The sequence below is a fragment of the Sus scrofa genome, chromosome 14 (assembly GCF_054392235.1).
Source record: "Sus scrofa isolate SSC_HxYL_T2T_F1_AM1 chromosome 14, Sscrofa_HxYL_maternal_Yorkshire_Landrace_v2.0, whole genome shotgun sequence".
Lineage (NCBI taxonomy): Eukaryota > Metazoa > Chordata > Mammalia > Artiodactyla > Suidae > Sus > Sus scrofa.
In genome coordinates this window covers 125,990,788-126,010,258 of record NC_139396.1, presented here as the reverse complement: position 1 = coordinate 126,010,258, position 19,471 = coordinate 125,990,788, and the positions used below count along the sequence as shown (strand labels likewise).

The window sequence follows — 19,471 nt, the reverse complement described above, 5'->3', positions numbered from 1 at the left end:
GCCTCGCTCAATGATTTAAGGATCCAACATTGCCTTGAGCTCTGGTGTAGGCCACAGACACGGCTTGGATCTGGCGTTGCTGTGGCTGTGACAAAGGTTGGCAGCTGTAGCTCTGATTCCTCCACCCCTGGCCTGAGAACTTCCATTTGCGAAGGGTGCAACCCTAAAAAAAAAAAAAAAGAAAAAAAATTTACCATCTACTGAAGGACTTGGTACCTACTGAAGATGTGATGAAAATCTGCATTTGAAAAGTTTTTTCTCTCTTCCCCTCAGGTTAGTGACATTGATTTTCCTTTATTTGGTAAAGGTTTTAATCTTTGGTCAAAAGTTTATCAAGCTGCTCAGTAGTATAGTAAAGTTCAGTTTGATACAGGAACCTCATGCTTTTGATAGGTGTGGTAATTGATATAGAACTATGAATTCCTCAACTTCAACTTTGTGATACGTAGAAATTTCATATTACTACTCATCTGATTGTTTCCTGCCTCTATCTGATACTTGTTGTGAAATGTTCTGTCTGTTCTTTAGGACACTCTTAAGCAGTTTGTGCTTGAAATCACTACATGTCGATCTTTTGGATATATCGCCTTTTGTTTTTTACTCTGGCCTGGCAGGTTCTGTAGATCCTTCTGTTTCATTGGTAGGGGTAACCTTCATGGAAACCAGGAGTCAGGCAACTATTGTACCAAAGTAGACCAAGCATGGAAGATACGCAGTTAAAGGACCAGAACAGATATCTTGGGAAAATTGGGGGGTAGGAAAGAAATCTCAAAATCAGAAAATTATTTTTTAGAATGTACACTGGGGTGATTACTTGATTCTTTTAATGTGCTCACTATGTGTTTTATTTACTTTGTAGGAGGCAGATATGTATGGTTTGGTGGGGGAGAGGCAAGAACATATAAAAGGGACCTATCTCAGAAGGAGAATATTGATCAAAGAAAGCATATTGCAGAACAGTATGCATATTTTTACATTTAGGGAACAAAAAAAAAACCAATGTATATTTTCTGTATATATATATATATATATATATATACATATATATATGTGTATACTCTAAACATCTGAAAGAGTACATGCCAAATGTGTATATATATATGTATATATATAGGTCTGAAGAGAGTTCAGGAAGGCAGGAAGATTTGGAGACTTTTGCTTTTTCTATAATATTCTTTGTGTGTGTTTGAAAAGAGTAAATTCACATTTTAATCATGTCTTTAAAAATAGGTGAAGCATATTCATTACTTTTGAACAATGTTTATAGTGTAGACAGAACTGAGGTGGTTTCACATAATATAAACTAATTAGAAAATTTATCCTTTGTTGGTTTTTTCAAATATCTGCCCACCTTTTGATTTTTGATCTTGTCTGTGCCCTCTTGTCCCCAACTAAGCCCCCATTGTTCATGGGGCACACAGCGGCAGATCTGTATAGTGCACTGGAATGGTACTGGTGTGGACTTGAAAAGTCACAGACCTGGGGTCACATCCCGATTTCTGACCAGCTTTGTGACTTTGAGCAGTTACATAATCATGATTTATTTTATCATTTGGTTCCAGAGCTGCTGTTTTTCAGATTCTCTCGGCCCTTTGCAGCTTCTACCTTGTATCTCCAGGAGAGGAAATGTCTGGGGGTAATCCAGAAAGGGTAGAAAGGGTCCTGGATTTCTCTCCCAAGGAAAAAGACATAAATGGAGCCGGGCTGGAAGAGGCAGGCCTGGGGCTGTCCTGGAGGGTAGATGGAGATCCTTCTTGAATTTAATTATTGTCAGTAGAGCCTTGGTCTTAGGCCAAGGGCAAGTGAGGGTCAGGTTGCCTATGTGGGAGGGTGGGATCAAAGAGTTCTCTCTCTGATTGTGTCAGGATTAGATTGAAGGGGGTGTTTGTGAAAAAGATTTAAGGTACAGCGAGTAGGAGGAAGTCAGGGAAGCAGTACGTAACCGTCTTTAAGAGCACCGTCTGGGTTTCACTGAGTCTTGTCTCTGTCTCTTACTAGCCCCGTAACCTTTAGCCAGTTACTTCACTTCTCTAAAACTTAACTGCTTAATTTATAAAATGAGGGTAAAAGTTATCTACCTCATAGAACTGTGAGCGAATACAGTTCATATGCTTAGAACAGTGCCAGGTACGTACTAAGTACTTGATAAGTTTATTAATATTAAGTTAAACTAGGGGAAGAAGGAAAGCAGGGCTAATGAAGTGTATAGTGAGCGTGGGCTGCCTCTGTGTACATCCAACTGATAACATCTGTCCTTGGTTATCTCCGGAGAAAGAGTCCATAATGGGAAACATTATTTATAAATGTTCTAATATTTCCTGATGTATTTTCTTGTTAAAAACAAAGCTTATGGGGAAAAAAAAAGACCTAAAAAAAAAGATAAGTTGCCACTTTTAACCGTCACTGTTAAATGATAAATTATGGGTTTGGTTTCACTATGCATAATTTCCATCGAATTTCACTGCTAATTTTTTGGCTTTTCCTATCTTTTATGTTGTTTCTTGCAGGCATCCTCAGTAATCAGTTATTTCGGCATTTACTACTTATAAAACCCAGAAGGATTAATAGTATGCAAATATAAATTGATGAGACATAGAATTTTAGTGAGAAAAATAAGTCAGCACTTACTAACGTTTGTTCAGTTTAGAAGCCTTTGTAAACTCGGCTGTGCATTTCACATGTTTCATGTGTTGAATGCTAGTGAACCCTGTTGGGTTAGCATCCATGAACCCCTAGGTTTTAATATCTGTTTTGCAATACGCTGAGGTGGCATCACAAGATCTCTTTGTGTTCTCCTTAATATTCCAATAGCCAGCATTGTACATTGTCATCTATTACTGAAAACAACCATAAAAAGAGAATTATTATCACTCCCATTTTATAGATATAGATAATCCAGGCATAGAAACTTGTTCCGAGTGACATGCTACCAAGTAGCAGAGTCAGAATTTGAAAATCATATGTTTGATTTCAGAGTTTGTGTTTTGAAAAATGAGGCCACTGACTGCTTCTCTCAGCCACTATCAATTGGAAGACTGCAAAGCTGACCCTTGGCAAAGTGGCCTGGCTTGTTTATTTCCTGCTACTATCGAGTCTCTCCCCTCACTTTACTGTCCTATTCCGCTGATCATGGCTGTAAAGGCTTAATTTGAAGAATCATCCAGTCTGGTGGTTCTCAAATCTAGCCCGTCATAAGAATTACTTGAGACATTTATTTTTTTTAATTATAATTAAGTTGGTTTTAGCTGGAGCCCTACAAACCTGCTTTTAACCATTCTACATATGATTTGGACAGTCTGACAGGTTTGGGAACCACTTCAAATACATGAATCCCCCTTCAAAGACCCCTGCAATTTTCCTGACGAGTAGTCATCTAATATCTGAAAGTCTTCTACACCTACCACCCTGCCAGGAAGGTTATTTCATTAGTAATTAGATGCAGCGCTATGCTTTTATAGAGCTTTCATTTATTGTCTCATGTGGATTGGATCAACTCCTTTGGACAGATTTTCATACTCCTTAGATACTGGCTTGGAGGTCAGATCTAGGTCCAAATCTTCTCTGAGCCTTACTTTCCTCATGTAAAATGAGTATGTTGTTATCTACCTTGAAGGATAATATCAAGAATTAATTGGAAAAAAAATCCAACAACCCCACCCTGTCCTAGCTGGAAAGATTCTAGAATGCCTTCCAACAGCCATTTCTTATAATTCTTTCACCTCATCAGCCTTTTTGGAAATAGTCCTACAATTGCAGGGTTCTAGTTAGAAGTGTGGGTGAGTGTGATAGGAGGTTCTTAGACATTCTTTCTAGGGTTGTCAGTGCCAGTAATAGACTGTCATATTGAGTACTCAGCAGCACTTTTTTTTTTTTTTCCTGGCTTTTTCTTTGGACAATGGCTGTGATACCACTTATGGGTACAGACAAACCTGCATTTCTGGAAATTCAGCTTTCCTCCATAACTAATTGGAGTTTCTACTGATAATCTGAATCCAAAGCAAAGCAAATGATCTGCAACAAGACCCTAAAGGCAAAAGAAAAGATCTTCTTGAATTATATAAAGACCAAAATGGAGAACCAAAGAAAATATTCCATGTCTCTTTCTTATCCAATAGTAGAGACAACCACTGAGTATTAAAAAGGAAAAAAAGTGGGGTGAGGTGACAAATGGTAGGAAGTGATAGCAAAAAAAAAAAGTTCAAACACATTTAAATAATTTCACCCTAATCCTCACAGGTAAGATCCTATTTTACCAATGAGAATACTGAAGACGTGGAAAGTAACTAAGACAGACTTCGTACCTGGTTAAATGAAAGAACCAGAGACAAGGCACTTGGGACTTTACAGAATGTAATTTTTTTAAAAATGATAACACACAGAAATATATATTCTTTATGAAATAATGTGACTTAGTTTTCATTGTACTGTATCCATTCCTTTGTTAAAACATCTGTCATACTCTTATTTTAATTGGTTATATCTCCCTCTACTAGTTACTTGCAAGCAGGAACTAGGTTATAACATTCATCTGTGAATTACCAGGACCTAGCAAGGGAGATGGCCCTTAACTTGTGCATTAAAGGTTTGTAAAAATGGAATTTCTCTCTATAGCATTTGAAAACATCTTTGCCGTCTACCCTTACTTCTCATGTGTAAGTTAAAAAAAAAAAAAGTGTAGGATCATAAGAGGTATTATAAATAATCTAGCTTAATCCCCTTGTTTGTAAAGGGAGGAATTTCAGGCACAACTGGAGAGGTAGCTCATGATGTACCCAGACTCCCTCAGTTGATTGTACTTGTGCCAGTACTCTTGCACAGTTCAGGACCCAAGCTTACTGCACTCATTCATTCACTAACCCTCTGGTTCCTCTTTTATGCTCAGTGCTGGGGAACTGCCATCTTCCTTTCTGCCTCCCTGGAGGGGTATACAGCCATGCTTTCCAGAAACCAGAAGAAAACAGCTTCCCAAGAGTTTAAGGCTTAAACTAGAAAATGGTCACCATAGCTGAGGTTTCTACCTATTGTATCCATTTTTGTTCATCTAGGCATTCATTGTGTTACTCTGTTGTTCATAGGGGAGGTTAGTGATCACTTGTGAAGCTGGATAAATTCTTCAAGACCCTGAAAGTAATTGCTCATTGCTCTAGCTTGATTTGGTGTAGTTATTGAGATTTATGATGGTCTGATCTGTATTTCTTTAACAAAGGCACACTAAATCTATTCTATAGTACTTTTTTTTTTGTCTTTTTTGGGGAGCACCCGTGGCATATGGAGGTTCCCAGGCTAGGGGTTCAATCGGAGCTATAGTAGCCAGCCTATGCCATGGCCACAGCAACGCCAGATCTGAGCCACGTCTTCGACCTACACCAGAGCTGAATCCTTAACCCAATGAGTGAGGCCAGGGATTGAATCCACAACCTCATGGTTCCTAGTCGAATTCGTTTCTGCTGTGCCACAACAGGAATATGTCAATTTTCTAGTGTACAGCAGAGTAACCCAGACACACACAACACACACACACGTGCACACACACACACACACACACATTATTTTTCTCACATTATCCTCCAACACACTCCATCACAAGTGACTAGATATAGTTCCCAGTGCTATACAGCAGGATCTCATTGCTTATCCATTTCAAAGGCAATAGTTTGCATTTATTAACCCCAGATTCCCAGTCCATCCCACTCCCTTCTCCTTGGCAGCCACAAGTCTGTTCTCCAAGTCCATGATTTTCTTTTCTGTGGAAAGGTTCATTTGTGCTGTATATTAGATTCCAGATATAAGTGATATCATATGGTATTTGTCTTTCTCTTGCTGACTTACTTCACTTAGGATGAGTCTCTAGTTCAATCCATGTTGCTGCAAATGGCATCATTTTGTGATTTTTAAATGGCTGAGTAGTATTCCATGGTGTATATATACCACATCTTCTTAATCCATTCATCTGTTGATGGACATTTAGGTTGTTTCCATGTCTTGGCTGTTGGGAATAGTGCTGCAGTGAACATACGGGTGCATGTGTCTTTTTCAAGGAGTTTTGTCCAGATAGATGCCCAAGAGTGGGATTGCTGGGTCATATGGTAGTTCTATGTATAGTGTTCTGAGGTACCTCCATACTGTTCTCCATAGTGGTTGTACCAGCTTACATTCCCACCAACAGTGCAAGACAGTTCCCTTTTCTCCACAACCTCCCCAGTATGTGTTTTTTGTGGACTTATTAATGATGGCCATTCTGACTGGTGTGAAGTGGTATTTCATGGTAGTTTTGATTTGCGTTTCTATAATAAACAGTGATGTTGAGGATTTTTTCATGTGCTTGTTGGCCATCTGTGTATCTTCTTTGGAGAAATGTCTCCTCATTTTTGCCCATTTTTCCATTGGGTTGTTGGGTTTTTTGCTTTTGAGTTGTATAAGTTGTTTGTATATTTTAGAGATTAAACCCTCGTCAGTTGCATTATTTGAACTCATTTTCTCCCATTCCATAAGTTGTCTTTTTTTTTTTTTTTTTTTATGGTTTCCTTTGCTGTGCAAAAGCTTTTCAGTTTGATTAGGTCCCATTGGTTTATTTTTGTTTTTATTTCTGTTGCCTTGGGAGACTGACCTAGAAAACTTTTGTAAGGTTGACTTCAGAGAATGTTTTGCCTATGTTCTCTTCTAGGAGTTTGATGGTGTCTTGACTTATGTTTAAGTCTTTAAGCCATTTTGAGTTTATTTTTGTGCATGGTGTGAGGGTGTGTTCTTGTTTCATTGATGTATATGCAGCTGTCCAGTTTTCCCAGTACCAATTGCTGAAAAGACTTTTTCTGATTTTATATTCTTGCCTCCTTTGTCAAAGATTAATTGACCGTAGGTGTCTGGGTTTATTTCTGGGTTCTCTATTCTGTTCCATTGGTCTGTATATCTGTTTTGGTACCAGTACCACTCTGTCTTGATCACTGTGGCTTTGTAATACTGTCTGAAGTCTGGGAGAATTATGACTCCTGCTTGGTTTTTGTTCCTCAGGACTGCTTTGGCAATTCTGTGTCTTTTTTGTGATGATCATTGTACAGCTATAAATGTAATAAATTCATTGAGTAATAAAAAAATTCTGTGTCTTTTATCGTTCCATATAATTTTTTGGATTATTTCTAGTTCTGTGAAAAATGTCATGGGCAATTTGATAGGGATTGCACTGAATCTGTGGATTGCTTTGGGTAATATGGACATTTTTATGCTATTGATTTTTCTAACCCAGGAGCATGGAATATCTTTCTATTTCTTTGAATCCTCTTTAATTTCCTTGATTAATGTTTTATAGTTCTCAGTGTATAAGTCTTTCACCTCCTTGGTCAGGTTTATTCCTAGATATTTAATTATGGGGGCTGCAATTTTATTTTATTTTATTTTATTTTATTTTAGTCTTTTCTAGGGCTGCACCCATGGCACATGGAGGTTCCCAGGCTAGGGATCTAATCGGAGCTATAGCTGCCGGCCTACACCAGAGCCACAGCAATGCGGGATACAAGCTGCGTCTGCCACCTACACCACAGCTCATGGCAACGCCAGATCCTTAACCCACTGAGCGAGGTCAGGGATCGAACCCACAACTTCATGGTTCCTAATCGGGTTTGTTAACCACTGAGCCATGACGGGAACTCCTGGGGCTGTAATTTTAAAAGGTATTATGTTTTTATATTCCTTTTCTAATATTTTATGGTTAGTATACAGAAATGCAATGGAATTATCAGTAATAATTATTAAAGATACCCAATTAAATTACATTGACACTAATGTCACCTTTTGATTTTTTTCAAGGAAGTGATTCCGTTTGTAGACTGAGAGGGTTTTTTTTTTTGTTTTGTTTTGTTTTGCTGTGCCCACAGTATGTAGAAGTTCCCAGGCCAGGGCTCAAACCTCTGCCACAGCAGTGACCTGAGAGCTGTTGCAGTGACGATGTCAGATCCTTAACCTGCTATGCCTCAAGAGAACTTCTTCGGGTTCTTAGTTACGATTTTCCTCTAGGAAAGAAAAGGTCCCTATTCATTAGAATACAATATCCATTTGATAGTAGAGACGCGGGTGAAGGGTGGAGGGCAAAAGCCAATTCACTTGACTTTTCCTTTGATTTTACCTTTTTAGTTCATTTCAGAGAAAATCAGTCTGAAGTAGTGGGACATACGCTTTAAAGAATTATTTGGGGGGAGTTTCCATTGTGGCTCAGTGGAAACGAATCTGACCAGCATCCATGAAGATGGAGGTTCAATCCCTGGCCTTGCTCATTGGGTTAAGGATCTGGCGTTGCCATGAGCCGTGGTGTAGGTCACAAAAGCAACTTGGATCTGGCATTGCTGTGGCTGCGGCATAGGCTGGCAGCTACAGCTCCTGTTTGACCCCTAGCCTGGGAACCTCCATATGCCAAGGATGCGGCCCTAAAAAGACAAAAAAAAAAAGAAAGAAAAGAAAGAAAAAAAAGCATTATTAGGGGAAAGGATGTGATTTAATTAATTATAGAAACATATTAAAATTAATGTTGCCAAGTCATTATTCTTAATGAAAAGAATGACTGTGTGCTGTGTGTTATTAAAAGTGTCTGGAACTTTTTTTTTTGCCACACCTGTGACATGTGGAAGTTCCTGGGCCAGGGATTGAATCCAAACCATAGCAGGAACTCCCAACTAAAACTATCTGGAATTTTGATTCATGTCATCAATCTATAGCAAGAAGCAAATAACATGGTTATTAATTTTGTGAAGTAATTTTATGTATTGTCTTGTTCTGTTTTTACTTTTAGGACCGGAGTAGGCCCTATGACACTTTTAACTTGCACTCGTTGGAGAACTCCTTAATGGATATGATAAGGACTGATCATGAGCCTCTGAAAGGTAAACACTACCCTCCCAGTGGCCCACCAATGAGTTTCGCTGATATAATGTGGAGGAATCATTTTGCAGGTTAGGAATATTCATATGTCCATTCCTTGCTTGGTGTTTTAAACAAAAATCAGCTTTTTAATCATTGTGATTTTTGTTTTTGTTTCTTTTTTGTTTGCTTTGTTTGCTTTGTAAAGCACTGTGGAATGTATTTAAAGTTGATTTTTTTAAACCTGGGTTCAGCTACCTACCATAATCAAGTTTGATCGCTTTAATCATAATGTCTGGCAGAAGCATGCGTGGGGTAGCTGAGGTCGTGGTTTATAGCATGAGACCAGAAGCCAAGTGTTTTGAGCTTTGTGCATTTGGAATCCTTAACTGAACCTGGATAATTCATTGAAGTCCACGTACACTGCAAGGAAGTATAACATTTAATCTCCAAAGACTGCTTCAGAAAAGTTCATAGAAAAAGGTTTCATTTCATTAGAATATAGTCACTTTCCTAGTGTAGGAAGTATCACTACACAGACATAGAGCAAGCTAAACACAAGAAAAATGTTTTGGGTTAACTCTAAGGCAGAAAGTCCCGGGGTCAGCAGTATTAGGACTTCCTATTTTTAGAGCCCATGTAAGTTCAGGATAGAGGCTGATGTTACATTCATGAAGACAGATAGGTCTTGTTATGGGTTATAGGATTTTTTAGGGGCTCTGTGATATTTTTAAATACCGTGATGGAAATTTTCTGTGGAAATAGCCACTGCACCGGGGCTTAGAGCCTAATTATCTGAAAGCTGTAAAGCATTAGCCACAGGGATGCCCATCTTTTATGAACCTTCTGTCCTCTAGAGTTGTGAGGAATCTGATCCCCTCTGGTTCCCTGCAGGCTCTTACATACGGTATGACTGACTGTGAACACCTGATGGTCATTTCTTCATGCCACACCAAAAATCTGCTTCATCATCTTCTTGTCACACTCATGGTTTTCTGCTGCTTTCCTCAATTTCCAGTGAAAAGAAAGTAGTTAACAGGCTATGAAGACAATAAAAGATTTTAAGAAAAGCTACATTTCAAGGCCTTGAGAAGCAGGAAAAAAGGCCTCTCATTTGGTCGTTGTTATATTTATTTACCGTTACTTCTTTCTACAGTAAAGATTAGGTACATGGTAATTTCACTTAGAAGTGAGAATGGTGTTAAAAAAAAAAAAGCAATATTCACAGACCGTTTTGTGTTTTTAGTACCATCTACATCTACGTTTGTCTTCCTTCTCTACCACGCACAGCTGTAAGCCTCTCCTAATTATTCTAAAATATTCAGCCCTTGTTCTTTATGCATATCTGTTTTATCTTGCTCTCTATTCTGCTAGCAATAAAAGATTATGGAAGGATCTTAGACTATAGTCTATAAAACAATTTTCTAGAATTTTGTGGATATTGATTAAGCAGGATCTGTAGTGCCCTGTTGAGAGTAGGAGCTGTCAAAATACAAGGAGCTGTCCAAGTAAACCCCCTTCCTATGGGGTAATGAAAGTACCGTATTCCAGTTGTGGTGGCCCCTTTTTCATTGTATGTCCAATTTCCTCTGCATACGTTTTTCCACTACACTTACAAATGTGAGATTTCATCTAATAAAGCCTTCTGCATTGTACTTGTAGATGTAATATGACCTTATAAGTTGGAAGGCACTTAATATGTACTTTTTTACAGCCTCAGTACATTTGAAACTTCCAAATTCATACCACCCACATTAATTTCCTAGGAAGGGACTATTTCCCATGGTCAGTTACATCACCATGTTATCGTCCCCTCGTTAAGGTGTTTGAGCTTCCGGCTTCCCTTTTCTAGCTGGGAGACTTACATCTGGCTTATGGCACCATGTGTTTGATCCTTATTACTTATAAAAAACATAATTATGGGGAGTTCCAGTTGTGGCTCAGCAGTAAGGAACCCGACTAATATCCATGAGGACTCAGGTTCAATCCCTGGCCTTGCTCAGTGGGCTAAGGATCCAGTGTTGCCATGAGCTGTGGTGTAGGTCATGGGCACAGCTTGTATCTGGCATTGCTGTGGCTGTGGCCCACAGCTGTAGCTCGGATTTGACCCCTACTCTGGGAATGTCCATGTGCCACAGGTTTGGCTCTTAAAAAAAAAAAAAAAAAAAAAAAATTATGATCCTAGCATTTTAAAGGAAAGATTTTAAGTAATTTTTGACTTTAAAAAATAGAGGAAATTATAACAAAAAGATAATTTAAAAAAATTATGATGTTATATCCCTTATTTTTTTATTTCCCACATGCTAAACATTATCTTCATTTTTATCTGAGGTCTTTATAAATTATTCATAGACCTTAAAAAAGGTTGACTCTTAGATTGTTTCCAGCTTTTTCTCCACGTAGGTAATGCTACCATGGATGAGTTCTTGCGCATAGCTTTTTCTTAAGGTAAATTCACTGTGGGGTTCCTTGAGCCAAAAGATGTAAATATTTAGGTAAATCAAGCTTTTAGAAACGTGGTAGGCTAGGGGACCTACCTCATGGCTTCTGTAGGAGTCTGTCCAGAAACGCTTTCCTTTATCCATCCTGTTCTTCTTCCTAACTTTAATATCCTCTTCTCCCACTTGAACATGGGAAGACTTTTTTTTTTTTTTCTTTGTCTTTTTGCCATTTCTTGGGCTGCTCCTGAAGCATATGGAGATTCCCAGGCTAGGGATCTTAATTAGAGCTGTAGCTGCCAGCCTGCGCCAGAGCCACAGCAACACAGGATCCAAGCCACGTCTGCAACCTACACCACAGCTCACGGCAACGCTGGATCCTTAACCCACTGAGCAAGGCCAGGGTTCGAACCTGGAACCTCATGGTTCCTAGTCGGATTTGTTAACCACTAAGCCACAACGGGAACTCCGTGAACACTATTTTGAGGGTCTCAAAACTCAAGTTAGAGAGTCATTGGTTTTTTGTGTGCTTATTTGTTTTGATGCTTTTCTCTAGAGTTCAGTTTTCTTTAGAAAAAAATATGTTCTTGCTCATTGTAAGAAATTCAAATAGTCCTTAAAAAGACAAAAAAAGAAAGTGAAAAAAACAGCTGAGACTTACTACCTAGCGATAACAAAGACTATTGTTTTTGGAGTTCCCATTGTGGCACAGTGGTTAACGAATTGGACTAGGAACCATGAGGTTGTGGGTTCTATCCCTGGCCTTGCTCAGTGGGTTAAGGATCTGGTGTTGCTGTGAGCTGTGGTGAAGGTTGCAGACATGGCTTGGATCCCTCATTGCAGTGGCTCTGGCGTACGCCAGTGGCTACAGCTCCGATTAGACCCCTAGCCTGGGAGCCTCCATATGCCTCAGGAGTGGCCCTAGAAAAGGCAAAAAAAGACACACACACACACACACACACACACACACACACACACACACACACACACAAGGCTATTGTTTTTATTAACATTCATTCAAATTTTTTATATTCTCTGTATAGAAGATGAAATTTCAATTGAGCCTTTCTGATTCTGCAGTCATTCAAACCTGGGTTTGAATTCTGGTTCTGCCCTTAGGTTGGCTGTTGATCTAGATACATTAGCCTCTTCAGAACCTCAGTGTCTTCATCATTAAAGTAAAGCACCTACTTCATAAAGTGGGTGTGAAGGTGAGATAAAGTCCCTGACACTAGAAACCTCTCAAAAGTTATCTGTATTTTTCTTCTGGCAGTGGTAGTGGTGTGCCTACTGCCTGGCCTAGGGAATAAAGTAAACCTTTATACCCCTACAATATTTATTTTCTTCCAGCTAAACTGTAGCTAAATGTTGAAAGCTTGCAAATCCAAGTTGTCAAAAATTTTGTATTTGCCATAGATATAAGTAGTGACTAGTGAAGGATAAACATTCCATCATTATAAAAAAAACCACCTAAAGGAGAAAGAAACATAATCCTTATAAGTTATGTTGGCTTTCCGAAGTTGTGTATGCAAATAGTATTAAGAAAGTATAATAAAGTCGGATATCATGTTCATGAAAAGTAAAAGTACTTCATAATGTAGTTAAAGTGAACATGGTAAAAATATGTTCACATTGGCATTTCATCTTATAAATGTATTCAATAAGAAATCTTTTTATTTGGAGTTCCCGTCTTGGTGCAGCAGAAATGAATCTGACTAGGAACCATGAGGTTGCCAGTTCAATCCCTGGGCTCGCTCAGTGGCTTAAGGACCCAGGAATCTCCACATGCCAAGGGTGCAGCCCTTAAAAGCAAAAAAGAAAGAAAGAAAGAAAGAAAGAGAAAGAAAAAGAAAGAAAGAAAGAAATCTTTTTATTCAACTGCTATCTTGATTTAAGAGAAAAAAAGGTTGGTAGGAGAAATGACAGAATAGGAAATCTAGGAAGTAATAAGACTCCTGTTCTAGTAAAGAGCTTTAACAGTTTTCCAATTGTATTTCTCCTTATACTGGGTCAACCTTGAAGATATTTGTAGGAAATTTTAAAAAATCCCCTGTAAATCAACTGTACTTCAATAAGACTTTACAAAAATGAAAAAAAAAAAAATCCTCTACTTTCTCCTCCATGATAAAAATGTCAAGTAATGTAGTAGAAAAGTCAAATCAGAGTTCCTGCAGCTCAGCAGTAACAAACCCAACTAGTATCCATGAGAACACAGGTTCGATCCCTGACCTCGCTCAGAACGTTAAGGATCAGGTGTTGCCATGAGCTGTGGTGTAGGTCGCAGATGCGGCTCGGATCCAGCGTTGCTGTGGCTGTGGTGTAGTCCAGCAGCTGTAGCTCCCATTTGACCCCTAGCCTGGGAACTTCTGTATGCCGCAGGTACAGCCCTAAAAAGAAAAATAAGGAAAAAGAAAAGTCGGATTAGGCTTTCTTCACAGAATCCTGAGGAATGTCTTCTGCTGTGTGCTCAGATCACAGAACCCTTATTTATTTATTTTTTTTGGCCATGCCATGGCGTGTGGAATTTCCCAGGCCAAGGATCGAACCCATGCCACAGCTGCCACCTGAGCCACTGTGCTGACAGTGCCCAATCCTTAACTTGTTGTACCATAGCGGAACTTCCTCACAGAACCCTTATTTAAAAAAAAATTAAACAAATTTTTTTTGGCTTCTTTGATCTCAAACTATGGTTCTTGATTCCAGCAGAATAACATTTTAATAAATTACCTATTGTCTCTTACCATACCTTATGAATGACTTTTCCTGTTGTTCATTTGAGAGACTGTCTCTAGGAAATGAGGAGGGTTTTGAGAAGGGTGATGAACTGGTGAAAACTACCCCATATTTCTTTTCGAAATACGGAAAAACTTGGGTCAGTAGAGAGATGAACGAGCCTGGGTCAGAAGCATTATCCTCTGCCCTCTTTTCTAGTGGACTGTAGGGAAAGCCAACTGTCCCCATCACTGTTGAGGATTAGGGGGATTTCCGACATTGGGGGAGTAAAGATTAAGATAGGGAAAATAGTCACCACTGTACCCTCCTTATAGCTGTCCTTGACTTGCTGCTAATGGTGAGGGCTCCCCTCACCACTGGACAACCCCTCTGAAAACCCAGAGACGTTAGGTTTGATTATTCATCACCTCTGTTGGGATTATTATTCAAAGAAGACAAGGTAATGAGAGAGAAGAATAAAAAGGAAAATCCAGCCGCGGTGCATTGGGCAGTGTAGGTGACATTGCGAAGCAAGGTCCTGTTGACCGGCTGGCGTAGCACAAGATAGCAGACATCTTGGCAAAAACCAGGAAGGAGTCACTTTTCTCTCCTCCCATGCAGACTCCCTGTTACAACAGAAGAGTAGGGTTGGCTGGCCACTTGGGGGTAGTGCCTGATGAAACATTTTTGTGTATTTGAATTTTCTCTTCTGTCACCATTCATGGAACCGAAATTTGAAAAATGAAAAGAGCAGGTGTCAGTTGAGAACTGATAGTGAAGAGCTTGCTTTTCAGATGTAAACTGAATCTGGGAAAGAACAGCAGCTATCTTCCGATAATAGTGCTTTAAAACACTTAAATTGACAGAAACTTGGAAAGAATAAATGCCAGCCCTTTGGTGTTACTTACAGAGGCTTTTCTTTAAATTTAGTATTACAGAGCCTTTCACAAAATTGGCCCCTTTTGAGGAATGTTGAGGTCACCTTGTATTAGAAAAAGTATACATTTATTACATTTAGTTTTTTCAGAAAAATTTACAGTCTCTTTACTTGAACTGTTGATTCAGTTCTGTTTTGTGCTACATCCCTTTTGCCCTTATCAGTCTGTCCTATATAAAGGTTAGCAGATTCCAGACTATTAGGGCCCAGCTTCGAAGTGAGCAAGAAATGATTGTTCTTGTTCTACGTAAAAGGGAGGCCAGTAGATAGAAGTTGAGTGATTTTTGTATTATAGATACTGCCCATTAATTTCCCTTTGATCCTGCTATAGCACTATAATCACATGGGAGAAAAAGATTATGGATACTTTAATCCTGGTACTACATCTGCAAATTTTGACTTAATTGTTCTAGAGTATAAATGAGGAAATGTAGGCACAAAGGACTTGATAACATACCAAAAATTATTCACTGCTGGTATGTGAAGAAACTAGGATTTGACCTTGGGTCAAAGCTCATGTTTTCACTTTGTGGTTCTTTGGAACACATTGAGACTACTATAGTATCATATTTTTTATCATTTTTCTTTAAAAGGGATTTGAAACACCAATTTGTTGTATTCTTATATAATTGTATCTTGCAGACGATTTTTCTGAGGGACTATCTTTTCAGCTTTATAGAGAAAATTGGTTGGAGATAGAATCAGATGAATATATACTGTCTCATAACATTTTCTAGAGCACAGTACTCATGTTCTGTTATGTAAAGTCTCCAAAGTACTTGACTTCTTAGAGCATGTGGGCATGATTGGAGAAAGATACAGCAGTTGTTCCCTATCTCACAATGTGTTGAAAAAGTGAAGAGGTTTTTTTTTCATAATTAATTATGACTTAATAAAAATTCCAGTTTTTGTTTTGGACATGGGTTTAGTTTGACTCTGAAACTTAACAGTAGAGGCAGTTTTTTATAACTGGCATCTTAAATGATTGAGCTCATGAGACTATGATTTTGTAGAGTCTGAATAGCCATATGTAACCCTATTCTCCAACTTCCCCCTCCATCCTCTCCCACTCCATTTATCAGGCCTTGTGCAGTAGGGAAAGTGGGACACAGTCTCAGATTTCCACAGCATCATTTAACTCAGTAAAACCAAGTATGCCTTCCAGTTTTCGAAACCTTATATTTTACACTATACTTAAAAGATAGCTAGCTGACAAGAACAATTTAAAAATAGCAGACCATGGACAGGTGACAAAATGTCACGCTGGCAGCACCAGACTGCATTAACAAAAATCACCAGATGTCACACACTTGATTCTATTTTCACAGCTGATTAAACAGCAGTATTTGTTGGACAAAAGGAAGAAAAAAGAAATGGCCTCATATGAAGTTGGATTCAGTTTTTCTTTTGCTGTCGTATATTTTCTGTCTCCTTCAAAATCCCATGTTAACTGTAAAACTTAAGGCATACAATATATTAAATTTAAAAAGTATTATGAAATAATCCTAATTCTAGAAAAGCTAACCTTTATGTATATAAAGCGAAATATTAACAGAGCTTGTCTTTGCTTGGTGATCTTGTTTTCTTCATTTTTCTGTATTGTCTAATTTTTCTCCAATGAAAATATGTTGTATTTTATAATCTAAACATTAATTTTTGAATAGGTAAGGAAAGTAACTTAAGCCATAAGTGATTTCACTAAAAATAATTTATATTTAGTTGGGAAAAAATTAGATTACATTTAAATAATTGGTTCTGATAGGTCTGACATTGAACTAGAGTTTCTTATAAAATCTTTTGTTAATGAATTTGATCCAGAGATCCACTAAAGTCAGAGAGGCAACAGAATTAGGAAAGATACCAGGAAAGACAGTAAATTTTGTGCTTTTCAGCAAGTAGTGATGCCTTCATCAACAAAACATTGCCTAAGGCTCTCGTTTTGTGGCATCTTTAGAAAGCTTGAATTGGAAGTAATCACTGTGGAATGGAGGATTATAATTAGAAAACTACTGAGCTTCCTTTCAGTTTCATCTTTCTAGGCTGAAAAGTCCCCAAACCTGATGGAAAGAGTATAAGAAAGTTCCAACTTCTGGAGAACTAGAGAGGGGCACCCCTTAAAATTAGGGAACATAAGTAGTTCCAGAAACATATGAAAATTATTATTTGATGTAGTGATTGTAAACTATGTTATTCTTTACCATGAAAGAAGTTGAATGAGCTAAATTTGGGCTTGTTTGGTTTCCTTGGTAACCCTTCATTTTTCTGAGAATGTTTAGGGAACATCCCTAGCTCATGGGAACCACACCCATATCTGAATATTCCTAGGTCAAAGACAGAAGAGACCCTGTGTGTGTGCCATTTGCTTAAATTCTAATGCACAGTGTAGGTTTTTAGTTATCTTAGATGTTAGTATTTGGTGGTACTCCAAATACTCCAAATAAGGTGGCCATTATCTGAAAATAATGAAAGCGTAAACACTGATACAGCTAACTAAAACCGGAATGTAAATTCTCCCAACTGTTCTGGTGACAAATTTTCCTATAGGACGTTCTGATCAATGTGCTGTGGTGGGAGATTGCATATGGTGCAGATTAGTTTTTAGAGACTCTAAAATGACTTAGGAGTTGGAAAAATGACACATAGAACAATTACATATGCAGATACTGTTAAGGTATATCTTTTAACAGTAGGTAGTTTTTGAAACTGCTAGTAATTCTACTAAATATGGAAAGGTCTACGGAACACATAAAAATAAAAGTCAATTCCATCGTTTAAGATAATTCTTTACTAATGTGTTTTCCATAGAAAACATTAAAATATATTCTAAAAAAGAATTTACTGTAATATAAATGCTAGCAAAATAGTCTCCATACAGCTAGAGATATATGTACCTAATAAGGAAGTTTAATATTATAAAAACTACAAATAATTTTTGTTGAAAGTCCTATAATGCTTCATGGTAAAACTAGAACAGTTTCAACAGAATCCGTCAATGGCTGATGATTTTTCCATTCTCTCTCTCTCTCTCTCTCTCTCTCTCTCTCTCTCTCTCTCTCTCTCTCTCTCTCACACACACACACACACACACACACACACACATCCATCAAAACAAGTAATAGTATACTTAGGAGAGTTTGGCTTTTTCCCTATCCTTTAATATGAAATGACCTTTCACAAATTACTGTGACCTAAGAGTCTTTAAGAGATTAGGATGTCCTCATCTAGGCAAAAAATTGATTTGACTGGAAATTCATGATTCCCCCATCCATTTGTTTTTATTTGACACAAGTATTTCACTTTGACCACTGCGATTCTTCTCTTTTGGGTGAGAGAGCTTGATAATGCTTTTTGCATCCAGTACCCTGTAACGGCGTTTAGTACCAAATTACTGACCTTTTGTAATTATATATAACACTGTTTTTGTTGTCAAGGTCAAGCATTTCTTCCTTATCTCCAGCTTTATCTGTATCATTCTCCTCAAAAATACTATTGACATTTATTTGTTTAAATAATGGTAGTGACATAAAATCAACACTTTTCCTGAGAACTTCATGATAATCTTTGACATATTTGGACATGCAGAGCCAAGTTCACATATATCATGTGAGCTTTACACAAAAGAATTGTTCCAATAAATATTTTATTAAAGGAATTGGTTAAGAAAACTTATGAGGTACATTTTTTTTTTCTGTGTAAGACTCTCTGTTTCATTTTTCTTTTCATACAGCCACCTCCTTTTTCCCTAGTAATTATCACATCTTCCACTCTTAAACCTGGAGACTATTAGTTGAAATGTCTGATTTAGACTTGTCATCTTATAGGCCAGAGATTGGCAAACACTGTCTGCAAAGGGCCAGATAGTAGGCCTGTGGGCCATATGGTTCTGTTGCACATTCTTTTTTTTTTTTTTTTTAACTTTTTGTGTTTGTTTTTACAACTCTTTAAAAATGTGAATATGATTCTTAGCCTGGAGACATGCGAAAACAGGTAGCCATCCACCTGATACTATAACGGTGAAAGTCTGGACACAAGCACTATGCCCAAGGTCATATAACTAAGTAGGGATAGGGGCAGCAGAAGAACCCTACATTTTTAGGTCAGTCATTGTTCCCCCACTGTTTCTATCACATAAGTTTTACATCTTTACATTCTGATCATTATGTTGCATTTTTGAGCCACTATGAAACCTTTATCTTTTCATTCTCTTTAAGCTTCAAGTTTATATACTTCTTTGAATTCATTATTTTGCTGCTTGAATTCGAAAGGCAGTATAAATTGTTTAAGTAAAATGCTTAATCCAGGGAGTTGGCATGTTTAAATCGGAATGTGGGAGATGCGTTAAAATTTCCTATTATTATAATGGAAGCTTCTTTTTGTTTTGTTTATTTTTTGTTATTGAGACTTTGGCTTTGTTTTAAGATTTTTTTCATGCATATGTTTTATGACTTGATTTAAAACTGTTGTAACTGCTATGGCCTGTGATAGCATTGTTATAGATTAATCTGTTTTAGTTTTTTGTAATGTTCATATCGTACAATGT

General features: G+C 37.8%; 1 protein-coding gene across 43 annotated transcripts in view; it reads left to right on the top strand.

Annotated features, from left to right (window-relative positions):
* CPEB3 (cytoplasmic polyadenylation element binding protein 3) overlaps positions 1–19,471 on the top strand; it is a 196,789-nt gene that overhangs the window by 66,174 nt on the left and 111,144 nt on the right. For 24 of the 43 annotated variants that reach the window (XR_014826625.1, XR_014826623.1, XR_014826624.1 and 21 more), the window contains one exon: positions 8,777–8,936. Coding sequence is in view for 31 of the 43 variants with exons in the window: in XM_084994854.1 (XP_084850980.1) it covers positions 8,777–8,936 (160 nt within the window). In the remaining 12 variants the exon portion in view is untranslated. Of the gene's footprint in view, positions 1–8,776; positions 8,937–12,401; positions 12,498–19,471 lie in introns of those variants that run through there. The other 19 variants (XR_014826630.1, XR_014826629.1, XR_014826632.1 and 16 more) reach the window with 2 other exon arrangements.